The following is a 21,934-nucleotide window of genomic DNA, read 5'->3' on the forward strand; positions in this document are numbered from 1 at the left end:
CCCCTCTAACTCTTGTTCCTGCTGGTTCTCCATCCCCATCTCCCCGTTCGATGTACTTTCTACCTGCTGTTATAATGTAAACCGATATGATGTGTATTTTAATGTCGGTATAGAAAACTGTTAAATAAATACATAAATAAATAAATAAATAAGTAGTCAGAGATTTTCCAGATTTAGCTAAGGTGACCCAGGAAAGAAGGCTTCTTGGCCCTCTGTCAGGAAGTTAGGGCTTTTGGAGCCCTGCAAATGTGTTGTCAAATTTAGAGCAGATTGTTATATTTTCTTTACTCTGGAACAGCTGCGCTCTTTTTTTGGATTCCAGACAGTCTACTGGTCTTCCATTATATTAGGTATAATGCATTTATAAATTATATTATTGCAGAGTAATGTCACGTTAATTGCTGTTTCTACCAATGTTGTTTTTCTAATGGTTTCCTTCTTTGTTTTCTGCTCCTTCCCCATATTTTTGAGGGCTTTTTTTTTTTTAGATCTGAGAGGTTTTTTTTTTGGTAAACCTTTTGTTTAGTTTCCTATGCTTGGATATTGTTATCAATATCTGTCTACACTTGTGATCATTTTATTTCTCTGCAGAAATGATGTCATTGTAGTTTGATTAAAAATCTAATAAAAAAAAAAGAATGACACAAGAGAAAGATTCTCTCTGGACAGAAGTAACATTAATTTTTGTACAAGCTACATTCTCTGTTCCCTGTGAGGCCACCAACCTTTTTTCTTTTGCTGTCACTTTCAGGTCCAGCAAGGGAAGATAGAATTAGTTATCACTAACCCAGAAGAGAAAGAGAATTGTCATTTCTCACTGGGCTCCAGCAGGAATGGAGGACAAAAGCTGAGTCCTACCGGGCCCAGTGGGTGAAGAAGTCTGCCTTATAAACCGTACAGCCTTGCACATCTTCCTGCACAATTAAACATTATGCATTTATAATAGATTTTATATGAAAAAAGACATTAAAAGTACAGTCTGAGGTAAAAAAAAAATCACTTACAACATGTATATTATATTTACATGCACTGTTGTGGTGCCAGCCAGAAAACCCTGCAAAAAAGTTAAAAAAGACACTTGAAACCCAAATGGCATTAGGCCTATTGTAATGTGTTCAGTGTGGGATTAGCACACAGAACGTGATAAGTAAAATAGTTATAACAACAACTGTATAGTAAAACCTCCATACTAAAACAACACTAACTGCCGGCATGCAAACAGTAACAACCCTACTTATGAAAAGGTAGAAGTGCTAATAATACACCAGGCCCTAAAATACCAATACACTTCATATAAGGGAAATAGAACAAGCCAAGCTACTATAGATCCCTACACAGAAACTCACACTAGCAGAATACCTCACCTCAGTCATACATGCAGAATATAGACAGACCCTCCCCAAATACAGAATAAAAAGAGCAAACTTCAGTATGAATATAAATATACAGACAAAAACTGAACTGGAAACCACAACAGTACAACAATGGAAAAACAGATCACCATTCCTCATTAAAAAAATAAAAAAATATAAAAATCAATAATAATAAACATCATACTAATAAAAAAATTCATATTTCAAATCAGCTGAAGAATAGAGCAAAACCAACAATTAAAAACTCATAAAAATGTTCCAAACACCAATAAAACATTTCAAAATGGCAGACACAAACATCTAATAATTAAAGCTAATGAGGATAAAAAAATAAATCCCCTGCTCTTCATACCTGGGAACTTTTGATTTCACAGTGCCCTGAAATTGTCATGGATTTGCAAGAGGAGAGAAGTGGGCTTGTTGCTCAAACTTTCTTCTCTCTCTCTCTTATATGCACATATGGCCAAATTTTAAAACACATGATTAGAAAACAGGGATTATGTGCGTGGCTGGGCCTTGCATTTGCTGTACACATTTTCAAAGGGGCCCGGCCACTCACGTAACCCCCGTTATGCACAGATGTGCCGGGCAGTCTGGGGGGCGGGGAGGGGTGGGACTGGAAGAGGCTGGTACTGTGGCCATTTGCTCCTGTGCTGGTGAAGCACATGCCGGCAGTCGGCCAGCGCGTGGAAGTTGCTTCTGCTCCAATGGAGCAGTAAGCAATTAAACAAAAAAAAAGAAAAGTAGGCGAAAGGGTTTAGGGGGTGGGGAGGAGAGGAGAGGAGAGGGGAAGAGGGAGGGGGGAGGGAGTATGGGTAGAGGGTTAGGGAAGTTCCCTCCCAGTCTGCTCCTTAATTAAAGTGGACTGAGTGGGAACTCGAGGAGGCCTGATTGCCTCACCACGCATGATCTTACAAAATTGGGCCCCAGTGCGTGCGCCGCTCGCACATGCGAGCGCAGATTATAAAATCTGGCGTGCGGCCATGACATTTTACAACATGCGCATGCTGGCGTGTGCATGTTATAAAATCGGCGCGTCCATGTGCGTGCTCCGGGAAGAGCAAGTACATGGATGCGCGCACCTTTTAAAATCTACTCCATACTGTCTCCCTCACTTTCACAAGCTCAGTGTCACACAAATACACAGGCTATCTCTCACTTGTTCTTGCTCAATCTTGCGTGTGCGTATGCATGCACACACACACAGATATACACACACAGGCTGTTTCTCACTTTCACATGCTTAGATTCACAGTCTCTCTCTCTCATATACTCAGTCTCACACAAGCTCACATAAAGATGCTTTCTGTCTTTCATGTACTCAGTCTTATAGAGGCACACACTCACAGGCTCTTACTTTCTCATGCTCAGCCTCATACAGGCAAACATACTCGCAGGCTCTCTCTCACTCTCACATGCTCAGTCTCACACAGGTTGTCTCTCACTCATATGCTCTTTCTCACACAGGCACATATACACACAGGCAGACTCTTACTCTCACATTTTCAGTCTCACATAGACACACACACAAGATGTCTCTCACTCTCATGTGCTCAATTTCACACAGGCACACACACACAAGCTGTCTCACACTTACATACTCAGCCTCAGATAGGCAAACACACCCACAGACTCTCTCTTACTCTCACATGCTCAGTCTCACACAGGAAAACACACCCACAGGCAGTCACTTACACTCACAAGCTCAATCTCGCAGAAGTACACACACAGAGGCTTTTGATCATGTGCTCAGTTTCACACAGGCACACACAGAGACATTCTCTTACTCTCACATGCTCAGTCACACAGGCTGTCTCTCACTCTCACATGCTGTCTCACACAGGCACATAGATAGGCTGTTTCACTCTTATGTACTCAGTCTCACACAGGCAAACACATCCACAGGGAGTCTCTTAATCTCACATGCTCAATCTCACACAGACACACATACAAACAGGCTGTCTCTTTTAATCACATGCTCAGACTCACACAGGCACATACACACACATGCTGTTTCTCTCCTCCCAGAAGCACAAGTAACAGCAGCAGCAGCTTGAAGCTTTAGCATGTCCTCTTTCAGCCCCGTGGTCGATGGGATTCATTTTCTTTCTTGGGACCGTGGTGGCTGATATTGTGCCTCTTCAAATTTGGCTCACACTGCTTCTTCTCTTGATCCCACACTAGTCCACATCACTTCCTGTTCCGGGCCATGCTGATAAGGAAGCCATACCGCCCGCACAGCCCCCCCCCCCACCCCGCTGTGTACTTTCTAGATGGCCGCTTAGTGCTGCAGTTGCCTCTGCTGTTACTGTTCTGCCTGGGCTTGAAAATGCTGACAGGGCGGAGGAGGAGATCTCTGCATTCCACTGTAGCAGAAGAGCGGGAGGGAAGATTAGCCACATTAGCAGGAAACCAGGCACCATGGTATTCTGGCCGCAGAGGTGGCAACACAGCAGCTTGTGCTTTGTGACACAGTAGTGTATTGCAACACACTGGTTGAGGATTGCTGAGTTAGAGAGATTGTCAGTCCTCATAGTAGAACAGAACTTCTCAACATTTTATGTACCCTGGAGATGGGGCTGCATGAATTTCTAGAATGGCTTGCCTATGAACAATGCATATTGCAACACTTTGCAATGATTGTAGAGTCTTCCCTTCACTAACACTCAAAAATAATTTTGCATTTAAAGGGAAAGTCTTCTTCAGATTCAACTTTTCAGAGTAAATGAAGAAAACATTTTTTTGTCTGGCATCTCACTTTGAGATGCCAGACAAATTATTATGAGAATAACAAATTAGGGAGATCTGTTTTAAAGATAACATTTGGTAAAGGATTGTGAGAAGTAAAGCAGAGATAGGTTAAAAATGATTAAAGGTAAGAAAAAGGATAATTTTCAAAGGGATTTGGATGTGTTAACTAAGAAAGTTATTTGATTAGATTCCCATGGAAGAACTTTGCCACCTGAGAGTGGTTAAATGTAGGCTTTCACTACAAACATACTTTTAGCCAGACTGAAAAGAGGTTTTCCCAGGGGAGGTTTTAGGTCAGGGGAGTACAGAGCACAATTGCATCAGACATACGAGTGGTGTTTTGTCTTGTTCTGCTGTTTTCAGAAATAGCAGTTGCAAAGCACATGGGCACTTAGTACCCGCACACATTTTAGGCTGCTTTCAAAAAGAGAAACTACCTGGATAGTTCATTTTGAAAATTGCCTACAAGATCTGTGAATACAAAGGTAGTACCTGAGTACTTTACATATCACGAGCTAATGAGAAGTTCCCCCAGTTTGAGGCGAAGCTAAAGTATAGCCCTGAAATGTGCAATTTTTTCTATCAGGCCCAAACAAAATCTGTAAAAGATAAATGCATTTACAAATAAGATAGGTCACTCTTCTTCACAAACTGGCTCTTTTAGAATGCGTAGTGTTTTTCAGCAGGATATTCATTGTCTGTAAATTTGCTAAAAGGAGTCAACCTGCCTGTCCTCAAGTCCATAATGAATTGAAGACTATAACCAGGACCCTCGGGTACCTGTGATTCTGTGGCTGCAGTAAAGGCCGCAAAATTCAATTGCTGTCATGGAATTGGTTGATCCTGGCTAAATTGCTGCTGAAGATTAGGGGTCAGATCCTACCCAGGATAGAAGTGGCAGTGGGACAGCAATAGTGCATTGCTTCTCTTCTGCCCCCTTGGATGAGAAGTGGCACTGGGTCAGTGGGATGACAATGGCGTATTGATTTCCTTCCGCCCCTCCCTGATCCTATCATTCACCCTCCTGTCAGGAAATAGGAGGAGGACAGTGACCTTGCAGCACCTCAGGCCACATCCTTCTGCTGCCAGGGCTTGAGTGTTGATTCAAAACATGACATTCGGATCCTGGCAGTGGAGGAAAGGTCATATGAACATAAGAAGCTGCCATACTGGGTCAGACCAAAGGTCCATCAAGCCAGGCATCCTGTTTCCAACAGTGACCAAGCCAGGTTACAAGTACCTGTCAAATACCCAAACATTAAATAGATATCATGTTACTAGTGCCAGTAATAACAATGGCTATTCCCTAAGTCAATTTGATTAATAGCAGTTAATAGACTTCTCTTACAGGAATGTATCCAAACCTTTTTTAAACCTAGCTACACTAACTGCACTAACCACATCCTCTGGCAACAAATTCCAGAGCTTAGATGTGCATTGAGTGAAAAAGAATGTTCTACAATTTGTTTTAAATGTGCTACTTGCTAGCCCTCTAGCAAGTAGCACCTATCCTTTCATTATCCGAAAGAGTAAATAACTGATTCACATTTACCCGTTCTAGACTTCTCATAACTTTATAGACTATCAAATTCCCCCTCAACTGTCTCTTCTCCAAGCTGAACAGTCCTAACCTCTTTAGCCTTTCCATATAGGGGAGCCGTTCCATCTCCTTTATCATTTTGGTTGCCCTTCTCTGTACCTTCTCCAGTGCAACTATATCTTTTTTGAGATGTGATGACCAGAATTGCATATCGTACTTAAGGTGCGGTCTCACCATGGAGCAATACAAAGGCATTATGACATTTTCATTTTTATTTACTATTCCCTTCCAAATAATTCCTTACATTTTGTTTGCTTTTTTGACCGCTGCAGCATACAGAGCCAACAATTTCAATGTAGGACAGCAAGGCTGCTGTCCTACTCTTATCCTGACATGGAGAGTGAGTGATAGGATTGTGAGAAGGGGGAGAGAGTGAATGAGTGTGAATGAGGGGATTATGGCAAAGGGAGTGAAGGAGGGGATCAGGGCAAAGAGTGAATACTAGGGAGGATGTGAATGAGGGAGAATGGGGAAAAGGAAGTGAATACTCTGACGAAAGTAACGGCTGTGTCAAACCAGAAATTTCTAGTTGTTGAAAAAAAGATGAGTCTGTAAGAAAACAAGATTCAACAAATCGACATTAGAGTTGGAAAAATAGAAAAAATACAGACAGATACTGAGGGTCGGAGACCTGAACCTAAAGAGATTGGAAAATCTGGAAAACCAAACAATTCTTGAATTTAAGAATTTTAAACTTTCCTTTTGTAAGGGAGATCTCTCCATACGATATGTTTAAGACATACGTGTTAAAGATACTGAAGATACCTGAAGAAGGTTTACCGGTATTGTTAAAAATTTATTTCTTGCCAACTAAAGAGAGAAAAAAGGGAGAAGATCAGGAACTGAAAAATGATTTGAATCTGATTCAGATACTAGAAATGTCTACTGAAAAAGAAATTCTGACAAGAATGACGCTTTTTGTTTCATGCACACTTGCAGCAGACAGAGAATTTATAATGAAAAGATTCTTGCGTAACCGATTAGAGCTGTTCCATGGTAGTAAAGTATGGATATATCCGGATATCTCGACCGACTCAAGAAAGACGGAAAAAGTTCTTATCAATGCGAACTGAAGTGCTATCCAGAGGAGCTGATTTTAATCTTAGATATCCCAGCAAGTATATTATTAGACACCAAAATTCAAAATATATATTTTTTGATCCATTGCAGCTGCAAAGAACTTTGGAACCCTTGGCTCCAGAAAATCCTGTTGTGTGATAAATGCAGTAATGTTGTATTCCATGCTTTTCATTTGGTGACTATAATATGGAAAAATTCTGTAAATGTAAAGATACCGCTTAATTTCTTTTTTTCCCCCCATGGATTCCTTAGAAGACAGATAAGAACATTATTGAAAATGTTTCTACTTTGGCTGTTAAAGATTTAAATGTATCTGGGGTTGGCAAAATATCTGTATTGGATATAATGTTGAAAAGGATAAATACATTTTTTTTTTAAAAAAGGAAGTGAACAAGGGAGAATGAAGTGATCAGGAGGAGGGAAGTGAATGAGGGAAGGTGAAAGGTAGGTGGAAGAGTAAGCGAGGGGATCATTGGGAAAGGGGAGAGATTGAGGGGAGAAGGTGAATAAGGACATGGGGAGGGAATGAGGGGGGAAGGTGAATGAGGACATGGGAGGAAATGCCATTGTGAAAGTGAGGGAGGAAATGGGGAACACTGAAGTAGGTGTGGAGAGTGAATGAGGGGATCACTATGGGTGCAATCTAAATAAGGAGACTGGAGGGGGTTTAGGATGTAAGTGAGGGGGTACTGGGGTATGAAGAGATCAAAGGGTTTTGGTGGTGGATAAGAGAAAGAAGGGTTGGGGATGTGGAAGGGGATGATGTGAATAAGGAAGAAAGCCACAACCCCTTCCTTTCCTCCACCCAATCCTGTCCGCTTTTCACCTTTTCTTCATCTCAATCTTCCCTCCTTCCCTTTCACCCATTCCAAAATTCCCTTCTTCCTATCTCCCCATCCCTGATCTCTTTGTTTCCCTTCCTCTTCTTGCAATACCTTTCCTTATCCTCCCTGGTTCTCCTATCCTGTCCTCCCTCTGTACCTCTATCCTCATCATACCCCTATCCCTTTTCACCTCCTGTCTAAGATTCCTTCTTCATTTCCCTCCTCTTAAATCCTCTTTTCCTCTCCTGAGATCTCCTCTCTCCCCATTCCCAGATCCTTCCCCTCCTCTGTCCCCTTCCCCAATCACTAAGATCCCTTTGTTACAGTCCCGGGCTGGGCCCCGGGATCTCCACCTACCTCGCGGCCCGGCTTGGCTGCAGAAGACCTTCCTCAACCTGGTCCTGCTGCGGGAGACCCTCGACGGCCGGCCAGGCTTGGTTCGTGGCCTACCGCGGTGCTCCCCATGAGAGGGAGATGCCGTCGTCGGCCCGCGGCTGGACCCGCTCCCTTGGCACGCGCGCGCGATGGGGGGGCTCAACATTTAAAGGGGCCAGTGCGGGAATCACTGGTCAGCTCCCCGGATGACGTCAGATTCTGTCGGGTTATTTAAACCCGGCAGCTACAACAGGACCTCGCCTTGCAACGAGGTTCCTCAGGTTTCTGAGTTTCAGGATGCTGCTGTTTCCCTGGATTGCTTCTGTCTTCTGGATTCTGACCCGGCTTGCTTCCTGACTTGTCTTCAGCCTCTCCCCCTTGGTTTTGGTATCGACGTCTGACTTCTGGCTTCCGATCCGGCTCCGTCCCACGACTTTGTCTCCAGCTTCTGTTCCTGGTTTGGTATTGACTTCTGACCTCTGGCTTCCGATCCAGCTCCGTCCACGACTCTGTCTTCTGCTTCATCCCTGGCTTTGGTTTGGACCTCTGACTCCTGGCTTCTGACCCGGCTTTGCTCCTGGACTCCGACTTCGGCTTCTTCCTCACCTCAGGTATCCGGTACTTGCTGGCCCAGAGGATTCTCCTAAATCCCAGTGGCTTGGGCTCTCACATGCTCCTCCTGGGGGAACCGCGGGCTTCCAAGGGTGAAGACTCTTCAGCTACCTGGGCCTAGCCTTCGCCCATCTCTTTGGCCGCTGCCTGGATCCTTGGTTGCATAGGGTCTCACCTAAGTCCAAGAGGTCCGGGTCCCTGCGGGCTCCTCCTGTGGGGACCTCAGACTTCCAGTGGTGAAGCCTCTTCTGAGTCTCTTCCGTGCCACCTCCCGGCTGGGACACTTGCTGTGGTCTTCCATAGCATACCATCCCCTGTCCCAACCAGCCCAAGGGTCCACGACCGTAACACCCTTTTCCTCTAATAAAAAATTCAAATACATTAACTGGACACAGAAATGTCAGAAAAACTGTATTTTTATAAAGTAAAAAAAATGCATTATTTAAATTGCAAATGTATGCCAAACAATGCAAATTTGCAACATAACTGTAGCAGAACCTTGAAAAATCTGCTGCAGGCAAAAAGGGACTCTGGCAATAATACTGCCAGTGCTTCCAGAGAAAACAAAATGTAAATACATATTTCTAAGCTTCAGATGTGAAATCCTGTACTGAAATTATCTAAAAGAAAAATGTAATAACAATATACATTTCCAAGAACTATTCCAGATAAAGTGATCCTTTCCTACTGAGCTAAATCTAAATCTTGAAATACAGTATTGCCAAGTAGTCTGTGCCAATTCCAAGTTCAGCAAATCAATTAGATTCTTTTCAAAAAGTATTTTCAATTTGTTGTAATATAGGTTTCCCCATGAGCACAACTATATGTCAGACAGAGAGCAAGAGAAAGGGAGACTTGTAATGGATGTTATACTTCTGCTTGAACAGATCTCTTTAGACATTCATTCTCGTATAGTCTTGCATCCTCAATCAGGATTATTCCTGATGCCCTTGGGCCTTGCAGCTCTGATATCTTGTTGCTAGTATAAGTCTGAGAACAAACTGAATTGAAAAATTAGTGAAGTCATGTCCAAAAATGTATCCCAGCGACTAGTACTGCAGTGATAAATGAGCTTACGTGGAGGTCACTGAATGCTCCATTTGCAAACAGGATTGTGCAAAGTATCACATGTCAGTATGCAACAATTGCTTGATAAGACAAACATGAATATGTGTGTGCATGAATTCCAACAGGCACAATGGAGAACATTTTTTAGCAATACGAGTGAGGCTGAACTTGTGAGTAACATTGGGCAGGAATGGAACACACTTTCTAAAAAAATCAAATCCCAGAATCTGCTTGAACTTTGGTTTCTTTGTAGGTTGTGATACCTTATAAAGGGCTGTAAGAAAGATGTGCCAGCTGCAGCGCATGTTTCAAGACCTCCCTGGACTTTTCTTTCAGATATAGGAGATAGCGTGCTTGAATTTTTCAGACCAACAATGCTTTGTCAAACACATGGCTCTATGGTGATGTGGCTTTCAGAATAATGGTGTCTAAAGGCTGTCCTTCTGATTTGATGTAAAATCCTTTTTTCCCCTTCCCCTTGACATCACTTCTGCATCACAGGTTTTCATTCATCATGTATCACTGACCATGCCACTGGGCTAGAGCTCAACTAATAGCAGCTATCCACTGGCACAGTCAACTAGCCTTGTGCTGTGGAACGCTTCAGTACTTCAAGTGATTTTACTGCCAATGCATGGGCTAAATTCACAGTTTATTACAGAGCCATTATATGAGCTTTTTTTCCTAGAGCAGGAGTAGGAAACTCGAGTCCTCAAGGGCCACTAATGGGTCTGATTTTTAGGATAACCACAATGAATATGCATGAGAGAGATTTGCATGCACTGCCTCCAATGTATGCAAATATATCCCATGCGTATTCATTATAGATATCATTAAAATTAGACCTGTTTGCAGCACTCAAGGATTAGAGTTGCCTATTCTTGTCCTAGCAATTGGATGGATATCAGCGTGTCAGCAGTTTTCACAGCAGAACCTCTCCCTCCATGGCATACTGATTAAATATTTTGAATTCTGTTCTCCATATGAAAGTGTAGATGAATGAGTTCTAGAACTGCCATTGTCAGAAAATACAGGAATACATTCTACAAATATACACTGCTTCTGATTACCTGATACATGGGGAGAATAGAGATATGTATTTGAAACAAATGGGTAAAACATGATAAAGTATCCATATTTGTTTTATTTGTGGCTCTCCAACTGAATGGAGGAGTCCCACAAATGAAACAAACAATAATTGTCTATGATTCCCATTCATTTCTATGGCCCATTGAAGTATATGGCTGTGTACTGATGAGAAAAATAATCCTGGTAACTATAGCAACAAGCTCTTGCCTGTGTGACCTCACCACTTTATCAGAATCTTGTCAGAGCCAAGGCAGGACAAGTTGGCAAGGAAACTACATAGAAGACAAATCACAGTGTGAAGCATCTTTCTAAATAGCCTGTAACAGATATCTGAAACAAATTACACTGAAGTCCTCCCACTGTAAACTCTAAGCATGTGCAAGAAGCTCTCTAGTTCCTCTCTAGTAGTTGGTAAAAAAGGGCATGTTCTTAGAAGCTCTCTGAGTTAAAAAAAAACAAAACCTCTTTCTTCAGATGGAGATGCTTTGTCTACTGTGCCAGGCTGTTGGCATTCATTTTGAAATGTTTCTCAAGTATATGAAATTATTGATCAAATTTATGGTCTTTTAAGAGCAAACTGTTTATGCAACTTGCATTTTTTGCAAACTCTTGAAGCTCAGTAAACAGTTCGTTACAGATGCCCTTCATTAAATGTATTTGAAATGACAAAGGCACTCTGCAACCCTCTTTTAGATTACTCATCTCTCAAACCACATTACATGTGGCATTAGTAGCATGGAATCTATTTAATGTTTGGGTACTTGCCAGGTATGTATGACTTCGATTGGTCACTGTTGGTGACAGGATACTGGGATTGATGGATCCTTGGTCTGACCCAGTACAGAATATCGGACAGTGAAATGCTAAGAGAAATTAGGGAAGCTAACCAAATTGGTAGTGCGGTAATAATGGGAGATTTCAATTACCCCAATATTGACTGGATAAGTGTATCATCGGGACATGCTAGAGAGATAAAGTTCCTGGATAGAATAAATTACAGCTTTATGGAGCAAGGTTCAGGAAAAGACAAGAGAGGGAACAATTTTAGATCTAAGTGGAGCACAGGATTTGGTGAGAGAGGTAACTGTGGTGGGACCGCTTGGCAATAGTGATTATAATATGATCAATTTGAATAAATGACTGGAAGGGGGACAGTAAGCAAATCCATGGCTCTCGTGCTAAACTTTCAAAAGGGAAACTGAGAAAATGAGAAAAATAGTTAGGAAAAAACTGAAAGGAACAGCTACAAAAGTAAAAGGTGTGCAAGAGGCGTGGTCATTGTTAAAAAAATACCATCCTAGAAGCACAGTCCAGATGTATTCCACACATTAAGAAAGGTGGAAAGAAGGCAAAACAATTACCGGCATGGTTAAAAGGGAAGGTGAAAGAAGCTATTTTAGCCAAAAGATCTTCATTCAAAAATTGGAAGAAGGATCCAACAGAAGAAAATAGGATAATGCATAAGCGTTGGCAAGTTAAATGTAAGACATTGATGAGACAGGCTTAAAAGAGAGAATTTGAAAAGAAGTTGACCATAGAGGCCATAGAGACAAAAACTCACAAAAAAACCTTTAAAAATATATCCAAAGCAGAAAGCCTGTGAGGGAGTGCTTTTCAATATATTTATAAATGATCTGGAAAGAAATACAACGAATGAGGTTATCAGATTTGTGGATGATACAAAATTATTCAGGGTAGTTAAATCACAAGCGGATTGTGATACATTACAGGAGGACCTTGCAAGACTGGAGGATTGGGCATCCAAATGGCAGATGAAATTTAATGTGAACAAGTGCAATGGGTTGCATATAGGGAAAAATAACCCTAGCTGTAGTTACACGATGTTGGGTTCCATATTAGGAAGAACCACCCAGGAAAAACTACAGGCATCATAGTGGATAACACATTGAAATTGTCGGTTCAGTATGCTGCGGCAGTCAAAAAAGCAAACAGAATGTTGGGAATTATTAGAAAGGGAATGGTGAATAAAATGGAAAATGTCATAATGCCTCTGTATCACTCCATGGTGAGACCGCACCTTGAATACTGTGTACAATTCTGGTCGCCGCATCTCAAAAAAGATATAGTTGCGATGGAGAAGGTACAGAGAAGGGTGACCAAAATGATAAGGGGAATGGAACAGCTCCCCTATGAGGAAAGACTAGAGGTTAGGACTTTTCAGCTGGAGAAGAGACGGCTGAGGGGGGGATATGATAGGGGTGGTTTTAAACTCATGAGAGGCCTAGAACAGGTTAATGTGAATCGGTTATTTACTCTTTCAGATAATAGAAAGACTAGGGGGCACTCCATGAAGTTAGCATGTGGCACATTTAAAACTAATCGGAGAAAGTTCTTTTTCACTCAACGCACAATTAAAATCTGGAATTTGTTGCCGGAGGATGTGGTTAGTGCAGTTAGTGTAGCTGTGTTTAAAAAAGGATTGACTTAGAAAATAGCCACTGCTATTTCTAGCAACAGTAACGTGGAATAGACTTAGTTTTTGGGAACTTGCCAGGTTCTTATGGCCTGGATTGGCCACTGTTGGAAACAGGATGCTGGGCTTGATGAACCCTTGGTCTGACCCAGTATGGCATGTTCTTATGTTCTTATGTGACTATTCAAATATTACTATAGCAATAACACTGGCACTTTTGCTTAAGCTGTTTCTTTATTAATATTCATAATGGTATGTTGAATAAGGCTTGGAGATAGTATGCAATACACTACTATATGCAATTTCATTTTTTTTGCATCCAGTATTTATTGAAAATATATATTATGCCAATCCAAGAAGCATAGCTCTCTGTAAATCACAGTTGTTTCTGCTGTTCCCTTGGATGCCTTTTGAGGACAATTTTGAGAGTGTGGGTCTGCAAACTGATATTTAAAGGGAAACTGTCTGCAGAGTTTCCCTTGAACCATCACTGCCCTGATGGGACCTATGGGTAAGGAATTACTTGCATTAGTTGCAAGTGGAAACCCCTCACCAGGAAGTGTCACAGGTAGTTAAAAATCAACTCCCAGCAGATGCCTTGCCAGTCCAGCCCCAGCCTCACCCTGGCCATGCCCCTTGTACCTTTCCTTTTTTCCATAGGAAGGGAGGGGGGTAATCTTCAAAGGAACCTTCTCCATAGATAAACACTGGTTTACCTATGAAGAATCGTTTTGAACATACGCTCTTTGGGGTAGATTTTAAAATGGTGCGTGCACATGTACACCTGATTTTATGAATTGTGCACGCAGGCGCACACAAGTTATAAAATCAGGGGTCGGCACGCAAGGGTGTGCACAATTGTACAGCTTGAGTGCGCCGAGCCACACTGCCTTCCCCCGTTCCCTCCCAGGCTGTTCCAAAATCGGAGCGGCCTGGAAGGGAACTTCCCTTCCCCCTAACCTGACCTTCTCACCCCTTCTCCTAACCTTTCCTCCCCCTAGCCCTACTCTAACTCCCCCAAAATTTTTAATTTACCTTTTGTGTGCGCCGGCAATTGGCCGGCGGGCGATCCCGAGCACAGCAACAAATGGCCGCTGTGCCCGGAGCATCTGACTCCACCCCTGGACCGCCCGCCCCACCCACGCCCCCTTCCCGCCCGTTTAGTAAAGCCCTGGGACATGTGTCCCTGAGTTTTACGCGTGTCACCGGGCCTTTTGAAAATAGGCCCGGTGCGCGTAAACCTGGTAGATTTACGCGCGTGACCTTTTGAAAATCCCGTCCTTTATGTGTAGAGACCCTAAAGATTTTCAACTAAAGAGGAATGTCCTATTCATCTATGGTGAACAGAAATAGCATTATTATGGGTGTTGCTCTTCCATGTGGGTATTTGAGATGGTTAAACTGTCAGAGTATATGAACCCCTGCCACCATCTTATGATTAGTCCTTCTAGGGGTAACATGTCCCTTTGCTGCTCCTGTTTTGGTTATTTTTCCTTCAAAAAGGACTCTTGGGTCTCTAGGAATGAGACCTGGGTAGAATAAAGAGGAAAGGGTACCTTTACCTGGATAACCAATGCCTTCTGGAAAATCTTTGTTGGAAGAGGAAGGTTTTCTACTTTTCCTTCCTTTGGGTTTGGCTGCCCCTTTTCTTAAGAACTTTCTTTTATTATTTGCCTGAGTATCCTAGGGCCCAGGGACTCAGTTTCCTTACCATCATCAGGATGCAGTGTCTCTTAGAGAGAGAACCAAGGAAACATCAGTGCCCTTGTGGAGAAATGAGTTCCTATTCATTTCTAGAGAGAAGAAGTAAGAGAATTTGGAAGAAGATCAATAGCACCTGCCTGGTGTACCCCTGACCATCTTATTGAGATAACTAGAGAGGAAAGGAGCATGGAGGTACCATCCAGGTACAAACTAGGGAGTGGGGAGAATATGGAACTGATGGACTAAAGCTATGAGAAGTGGGACTTTACACTAACGCATCTAAACTGGGTCAATATCCTATCCACCAACTATTGGGAGAAAACTTAAAAACTACCCCAGTGATTGAAAGGGAGATGGAATAAAATAATTAATTGATTAACAATAGAATAAATTGACTGGACGCACAAGATCACAAATTCTGAAGCTATACAGTGGACTGTAGTGAACAACAACCTGTAAAAGAATCTTTTCATCAATTTCCTTCTTCAATCAATAAAACATAATTTGGAGCCCATTAAATGCCTCCAGTGTGATTGTTAGTGCTATATACAAGAGACTTTAATGCTTGATTAAGACTTGAACAGCACTCAGGGCCCAATAAGTAATTTCTCCTTCCCCTCTTCCCAACTGGGAATCTTGGACTTCAGATTGGATTAACATCAGGAGAGGAATTTAGCAACTTAAATCTTTAATTGAGGTTTGGTCTTTGGGGCCCTGGAAAGGGATTTTAGCCAGGGGTTACATATGGTTTGGCGGTCTTTTAGTGAGTCTTGTTTTCACAGACTGAATTGAAGAAACACTATTTTCTTTGCAGAGGAAATTAACTTCCAAGGCTGAAATCAAATTTTAACAAGTGGGGGTTTGGCATTTAATGAGGTAAAGCACATCACATGCAAAGACTAGGATAACCTAGTTCAGAAAACCAGTCAACATGTGGTGTATGATCTTTAAGTACCCTAGTGGGTTAATAAAGAAGGCATTACTGGTAGTGTTTTACTAGCACTCAGCTCTGGTTTACTGACCAAGAAGTGAAACTGCCACTTTGCATTTTCAGATAAATGCAAATATATCAGTAGTGTTTAATACAGTAAACCAATGCACAAAGCAGCTAGTTTAAAACTGCCCTCATGAGTGCCATTTAAGAGGAAGCAACTCTTTTCCTTACCTTAGGTTTGTCTGCTGTCTAAGGTGCAGAATACTTGCTGTATTTATCAGGAGATACTGAGCTTCATTCACCAGAGAAAGTGAGGCAGTGTTGACACCTGACTGAGCTGAAGGCAATCAAAGAGAGTTCAATTACTGTCTGGAGAAAGACCTTCATTATTTGCTTTTTCCCATCTTTTAATTAGACGGTCATAAGCTAGCAGTGAGCAACAAGGATGGTCACAAGAGAGTCCTGGTAAAGTTTTCTCCTTATCTTTCGATATCTGCATCAGCCTCCTCAGCTGACAAGTGCTTATGCTAATGGTTAACATCAAGTAGAGGACAGTTGCATGGGGAATCTGAATCCTTTCCCTTCCCTTTCATTACAATGCAACAATGGGCAGAGTCAAGATCCCGACTTTGATTAAGAATTTCACAGTAAGTTACATTCTAGGAAACTGTACAACAACATTTCCTGGGACTATGGTATCTTGTTAAAAGCAGCAGTTCTGGAAAATACATTTCCCTTTTAGAGTTAGCATTACAAATAAAGGGATCAATTTTGAAAGGGATCCTTTGGGGATAAAATGGGCTACCACTTTGAAAACAGCTCCCTCATTTCTATGGAAAAGTATGCATGCTGGTAACAATGCTCAGCTAAAAGTAATTCCAGGATTCCATAGCATATGAGCTTTTATCTGGACTGTGAGGAGCTAGATGAAAGGGTCTCATTAATTCTGTCTCCATCCCTAGTCATTGTCTCAAAATCTTTAGAAGGCATGCTGATAGTTGCTCAAAAGCCACTATTCCTCTCCTCACCACCCCACCACTACCCCATGCCTCACCACTCCTCTATACAAAGGGACAGACAAACAATACAAACGCACAGAAGTTAAAGGTAAACAGATGAAAAACAATAAACAGGACAATTCACCTAGGTAATCACAATATCAAACTATACCGTCAGATGATCACTGGTGCTCAGATGAACCCCTTACCCGAACATTAGAGACATTATCCCCATTGGCAAGCACTAGATCAAATGTTACACCCTCCTTCATGGGTTCTATTTTCATTTGTTGAGCACAGCTCCTTGAAGGGCATCCACTATCTCTCTACTTTTTGTAGATTCCACAGAAGGATGCTCCAATCCACATCTGGCAGATTAAAATCTTCAATGAGCAACACATCTCCCTTCTTTCCCACTTTTTGGATGTCCTCTATCAGATCTCTGTCCAGTTCTTCTGTTTGAGTTGAAGGCCCATAGATCACACCAGTAAAAATGGAAGCACCATCTTCTTTTTTTTAGGATGATTCATTATACTTCTCCATCTCACGTCCTTTTCAATTCTGTTGCTTGGATATTGTGTATGACATAAAGCGCTACTCCTTCCCCTTTTTTGTTCTCTCTGTCCTACCTTAAAAAGTTATAGCACAGAATAGCCGTATATCAATCATGAGACTCAGTGAACCATGTTTCCATAATAGCAACAATGTCCAAGTCTGCCTTCATCATTAGGTCCTGCAGGGCTGGGATTTTAGTGTTCAGACTATGAGCATTTATTGTCATTGCTTTCCAGCTGCTCTTCCTTGTCACCTTTTCTGTTTTTTTTGAACTTATTGATTTTGTTATTTTCTCTTTTCACTTCCTGTATGCTTGGGGGTGACAATATCAGCAGAATTTTCATTGCTTCCAATTCCTGTATCAACGTTACCCCCTACCATTAGTTCTTTTACTGATTTTAGTGAAATAGACATTAACATCATAATTAAAATAATTACGAACTCCAAACCATCTAATAACTCTTTTAACTCCTGTCCTGGATATTTGTTAAAAAACATTAAGGAAACTATAGCAGAATCAATTGTAAATATCGTTAATGCATCTTTAATTCAAGGAGTCTTTCCAGAAAAACTGAAAAAAACCTCCATTTTGCCAATTTTGAAGGATAAAAACCAAGATCAATTAAATATATCCAATTATAGACCAATTGCTTCATTGCCTTCATTGTCAAAAATCATCAAATCTGTTGTTTTTCATCAACTTTCAGAGTATATAGAAGACAATAATTTACTTCATGCAAACCAACATGGTTTTCAAAAGGGTCATAGTACTGAATCCTTACTGATCTCTCTTCATTTGACACTATAACAAGAGGCTTTGACTCAAATACGGACTATCTTATGGTGTTTTTAGATATTTCGGCAGCATTTGACACTTTGAATCATGATATTTTATTGCTCAGCCTAGAACAAATAGGGATAAATGGTACAGTAAAAAATGGTTCAGTTCTTTTATTACAGGTCGATTTCAAAGAATTATCATTAGTAACTCTAAATCTGAATGGTATGCTGCTAAATCTGGGGTCCCACAAAGATCGACATTGTCACCATTGTTATTTAATATATATCTAATTCCACTGTGTCATCCTTTAACAGGTTTAAATTTGTCTTTTAAAATATATGCTGATGACATTCAATTTATTGTTCCATTCATTGATAGCTGGAAAAAAACTTTCTCGCTGCTTCATTTATACTTAATGACAATAAAAACCTGGTTGACACACAATAGATTAAAATTAAACAGCAAAATCTGAATTGTTATTCCTATCTGTTGTGCCTGATTCAAAATTTCAACCACCGGTCACCTTTACATTTGATGGACAAGAAATTGAAATAAAACATCAAGCAAAAAACTTGGGCACTATCATTGACGCCAGACTGTCTATGACTAACAACATATCAGCTGTTGCAAAAAAATCATTTTTTAAGCTTCATTTACTTAGAAAATTAAAACCACTTTTACTACCTTCTGATTTTCGTTCAGTGACACAATCTCTCATTTTAACAAGTCTCGACTACTGTAATGCATTATATCTTGGTTTGCCAAAATCTACTATACACCCATTACAGTTAGTCCAAAATGCTACCGCTTGTTTACTCTACAATATACCACTCAGAGAGCATATCACCCCGGTTCTACAACATCTACACTGGTTACATATATCTTACCGTATCACATATAAAATACTTAACTTTATACACAACCTTTTATATAATACAAATTCAATATGGCTCTGTTCATTGCTCAGAATTTACAAACCAACAAGACAAGATCAATGGATAAATGCATGTTGGAAGTACCATCAATAAAATCTGCCCACTTAGGGGTAGATTTTCTAAATTTGCGCGATCGCGTACATTTGTTCACGCACCAGGCATGAACAAAAGTACGCTGGATTTTATAAGATACGCGCGTATCTTATAAAATCCGGGGTCGGTGCGCGCAAGCGGGTGCACATTTGTGCAACCTGCGCGCACTGAGCCCAGCGCACGCTGCCTGTTCCCTCGCCCTCCCCCCACCTTCCCCTCCCTTCCCCTACCTATCCCAACCCCCGGCCCTATCTAAACCCCCCTTACTTTTGTTTCATGATTTACGCCTGCTAAAAGCAGACGTAAATCTACGCGCGCCAGCGTACATATTGGCTAGTTTCATTGTTTCTTCAATGGTGTTTGGAATGGGTAACAGTTACTTACCATATAACCTTTTATTGATCCATACACGGCGCCAACCTCCATTGTATCCAAAACCACTTTCCTTACACCAGGTTTTGAGCCAGATATTTAAATTATCTATATGGCATAGCCTTTCATTTCCCTTTCCATGAACAGGTAGTACTTCAGAAAAGGCAATAGTCTTTGCAAGTGTCTAATCCTGTTCCTTAGATTTAGGAAATTTTCCAGTACTTCAAGGATAGCATTTCTAGCAAGGTCATGACTGGTCTCCCAGATGAATGATAACATTGATATTGGAGTTTCTAATTTCTTCTGCGATTGCACTGACTATCTGGTTGGTAGATCTACTGGCTGAGGATCCTGTTTTCCCAAATTGTTTTCCCAGATGACTGAGTCTCCTAGGAGTAGAAGTTTCTGCTTATGTCATTTATTAATGTTTCAGGGTTTCTGGGTAACTATATTCCTTTAATTTCTTATTACTGGAACTTCTTCATTATCCAATGCAGAAAAGGTATTATGTAAGGGTAATGTGTCTCTTCTTTACAGGCCTTATTCTGCCAGAGCCCACAGTAATCTATTTATTGCTGGGTTTCTGAATCCTGAATGTCTGACCTGTCTGTGGGAGTGGTTTGGGGTCTCTCGGGCGCTGGGTAGCTGTAATAAAGTCTCTCTGGCACTGGGTAACTGTATCAGGTTCTCTCTTTGGTGCTGGGTAACTGGACCAGAGTAACTCTGGCACTAGGTAGCTGTATTAGGTTCTCTCTGGCACTATAGTACTGAATCAGGGTTTCTCCAGAGCTTATGTACCAGACTGGAATTTTTATGGCACAGATATGTTTTACCAGAGTATCTCAGGCACTGGGTGGCTAGGCTAGAGTCTCTCAGGTGCTGGATGACTGGGCCAGAGTCTTTCACATGCTGGGCAACTGGGCCAGAGTCTCTCGGCACTGTGTGGCTGAGCCAGCATCCCTCTGGTGCTGAGCTGCTGGAAGAGAGTATCCCTAGTACAAGACAGCTGGAACTGCATCTCCCTGGTACTGGGCAGCTGTAATAGCATCTCTCTGGCACTGGGAAGCCAGAACATCATCTCTCTGATGCTGAGTGGCTGAAACAGCATCTCTCTTGTGCTCAGTTGCTGGAAGAGTCACTCCTTGGTGCAGAGCAGCTGGAACTGCATCTCCCTGATGCTGGGCAGCTGTAACATTGTTCACTGGTGCTGGGCAGCCAGAACAGCATCTCTCTCTGGTGCTGGACTGCTGGGACAGCATCCCTCTGGTACTGGACTATTGGAACAGCACCTTTCTGGCACTGTCTGCCCATTAAATTTCATAGAAACATAGAAATGACGGCAGAAGAAGACCAAACGACCCATCCAGTCTGCCCAGCAAGCTTTCCACTTTATTTTTTTTTCCTCATGCTTATCTGTTAGTCTTGGGCCCCCATCAGCAACCCCCTGGTTCCAGTTTCCCTCCACCCCTGCCATCGATGTAGAGAGCAGCGCTGGAGCTGCATCCAAGTGAAACATCCAGCTCAATTGGTCAGGGGTAGCAACTGCTGCAATAAGCAAGTTACTCCCACACTTGTTTACCCAGCCTGTGCCATTCAGTCCTTGTTAGTTGTCTGAATATAATTCCTCTTTTCTTTATTCCCCTTGCCGTTGAAGCAGTGTGTTGTGCTGGATAAGTATTCCCAGTGACGTATACGGCTTAATTGATTCAGGGTAGTAACCGCCGTAACAAGCAAGCTACTCCCATAATTATTTGTTTGCCCAGACTATGTAATTCATTCCTTGTTGGTTGTTGCCTGAATATAAATCCTCTTTTCCTCTTTCCCCCTCTGCCGTTGAAGCAGAGAGATATGCTGGATATACATTGAAGTGAAGTATCAGACTTATTTGGTTTGGAGTAGTAACTGCCGCAACAAGCAAGCTGCTCCCTGGTTTTTTTGTGAATGCAAATCCTTTTTTCCCACATTTCCTCTTGCCGTTGAAGCATAGAGCAATGCCGGAGTTGCATTAACAGTGAGTGTGTTTATTGAATAAGGGTATTAATATCCAGGTAGTAGCCGTAATTCCCGCAAGTTACCCCCATGCCTCTTCTCTTAATTCACATCCTTTAGACTTTATGGATCCACAGTATTTATCCCACGCAACTTTGAAGTCCTTCACAGTTTTGGTCTTCACCACTTCCTCCGGAAGGGCGTTCCAGGCATCCACCACCCTCTCCGTGAAGAAATACTTCCTGACATTAATTCTGAGTCTTCCTCCCTGGAGTTTCAAATCGTAACCCCTGGTTCTGCTGATTTTTTTTCCAATGGAAAAGGTTTGTCATTGTCTTTAGATCATTTAAACCTTTCAAGTATCTGA

At 41.7% G+C, this 21,934-nt stretch overlaps 1 protein-coding gene across 2 annotated transcripts in view; it reads right to left on the reverse strand.

Moving 5' to 3' along the window:
- The window catches only part of MOCOS (molybdenum cofactor sulfurase), a 728,537-nt gene that overhangs the window by 58,464 nt on the left and 648,139 nt on the right, over positions 1–21,934 (reverse strand). For both annotated transcript variants that reach the window (XM_029589863.1, XM_029589864.1), the window contains one exon: positions 16,076–16,181. In XM_029589863.1, the coding sequence (XP_029445723.1) occupies positions 16,076–16,181 (106 nt within the window). The remainder of the gene's footprint in view (positions 1–16,075; positions 16,182–21,934) is intronic.

The sequence above is a fragment of the Rhinatrema bivittatum genome, chromosome 2 (genome assembly GCF_901001135.1).
Source record: "Rhinatrema bivittatum chromosome 2, aRhiBiv1.1, whole genome shotgun sequence".
NCBI lineage: Eukaryota > Metazoa > Chordata > Amphibia > Gymnophiona > Rhinatrematidae > Rhinatrema > Rhinatrema bivittatum.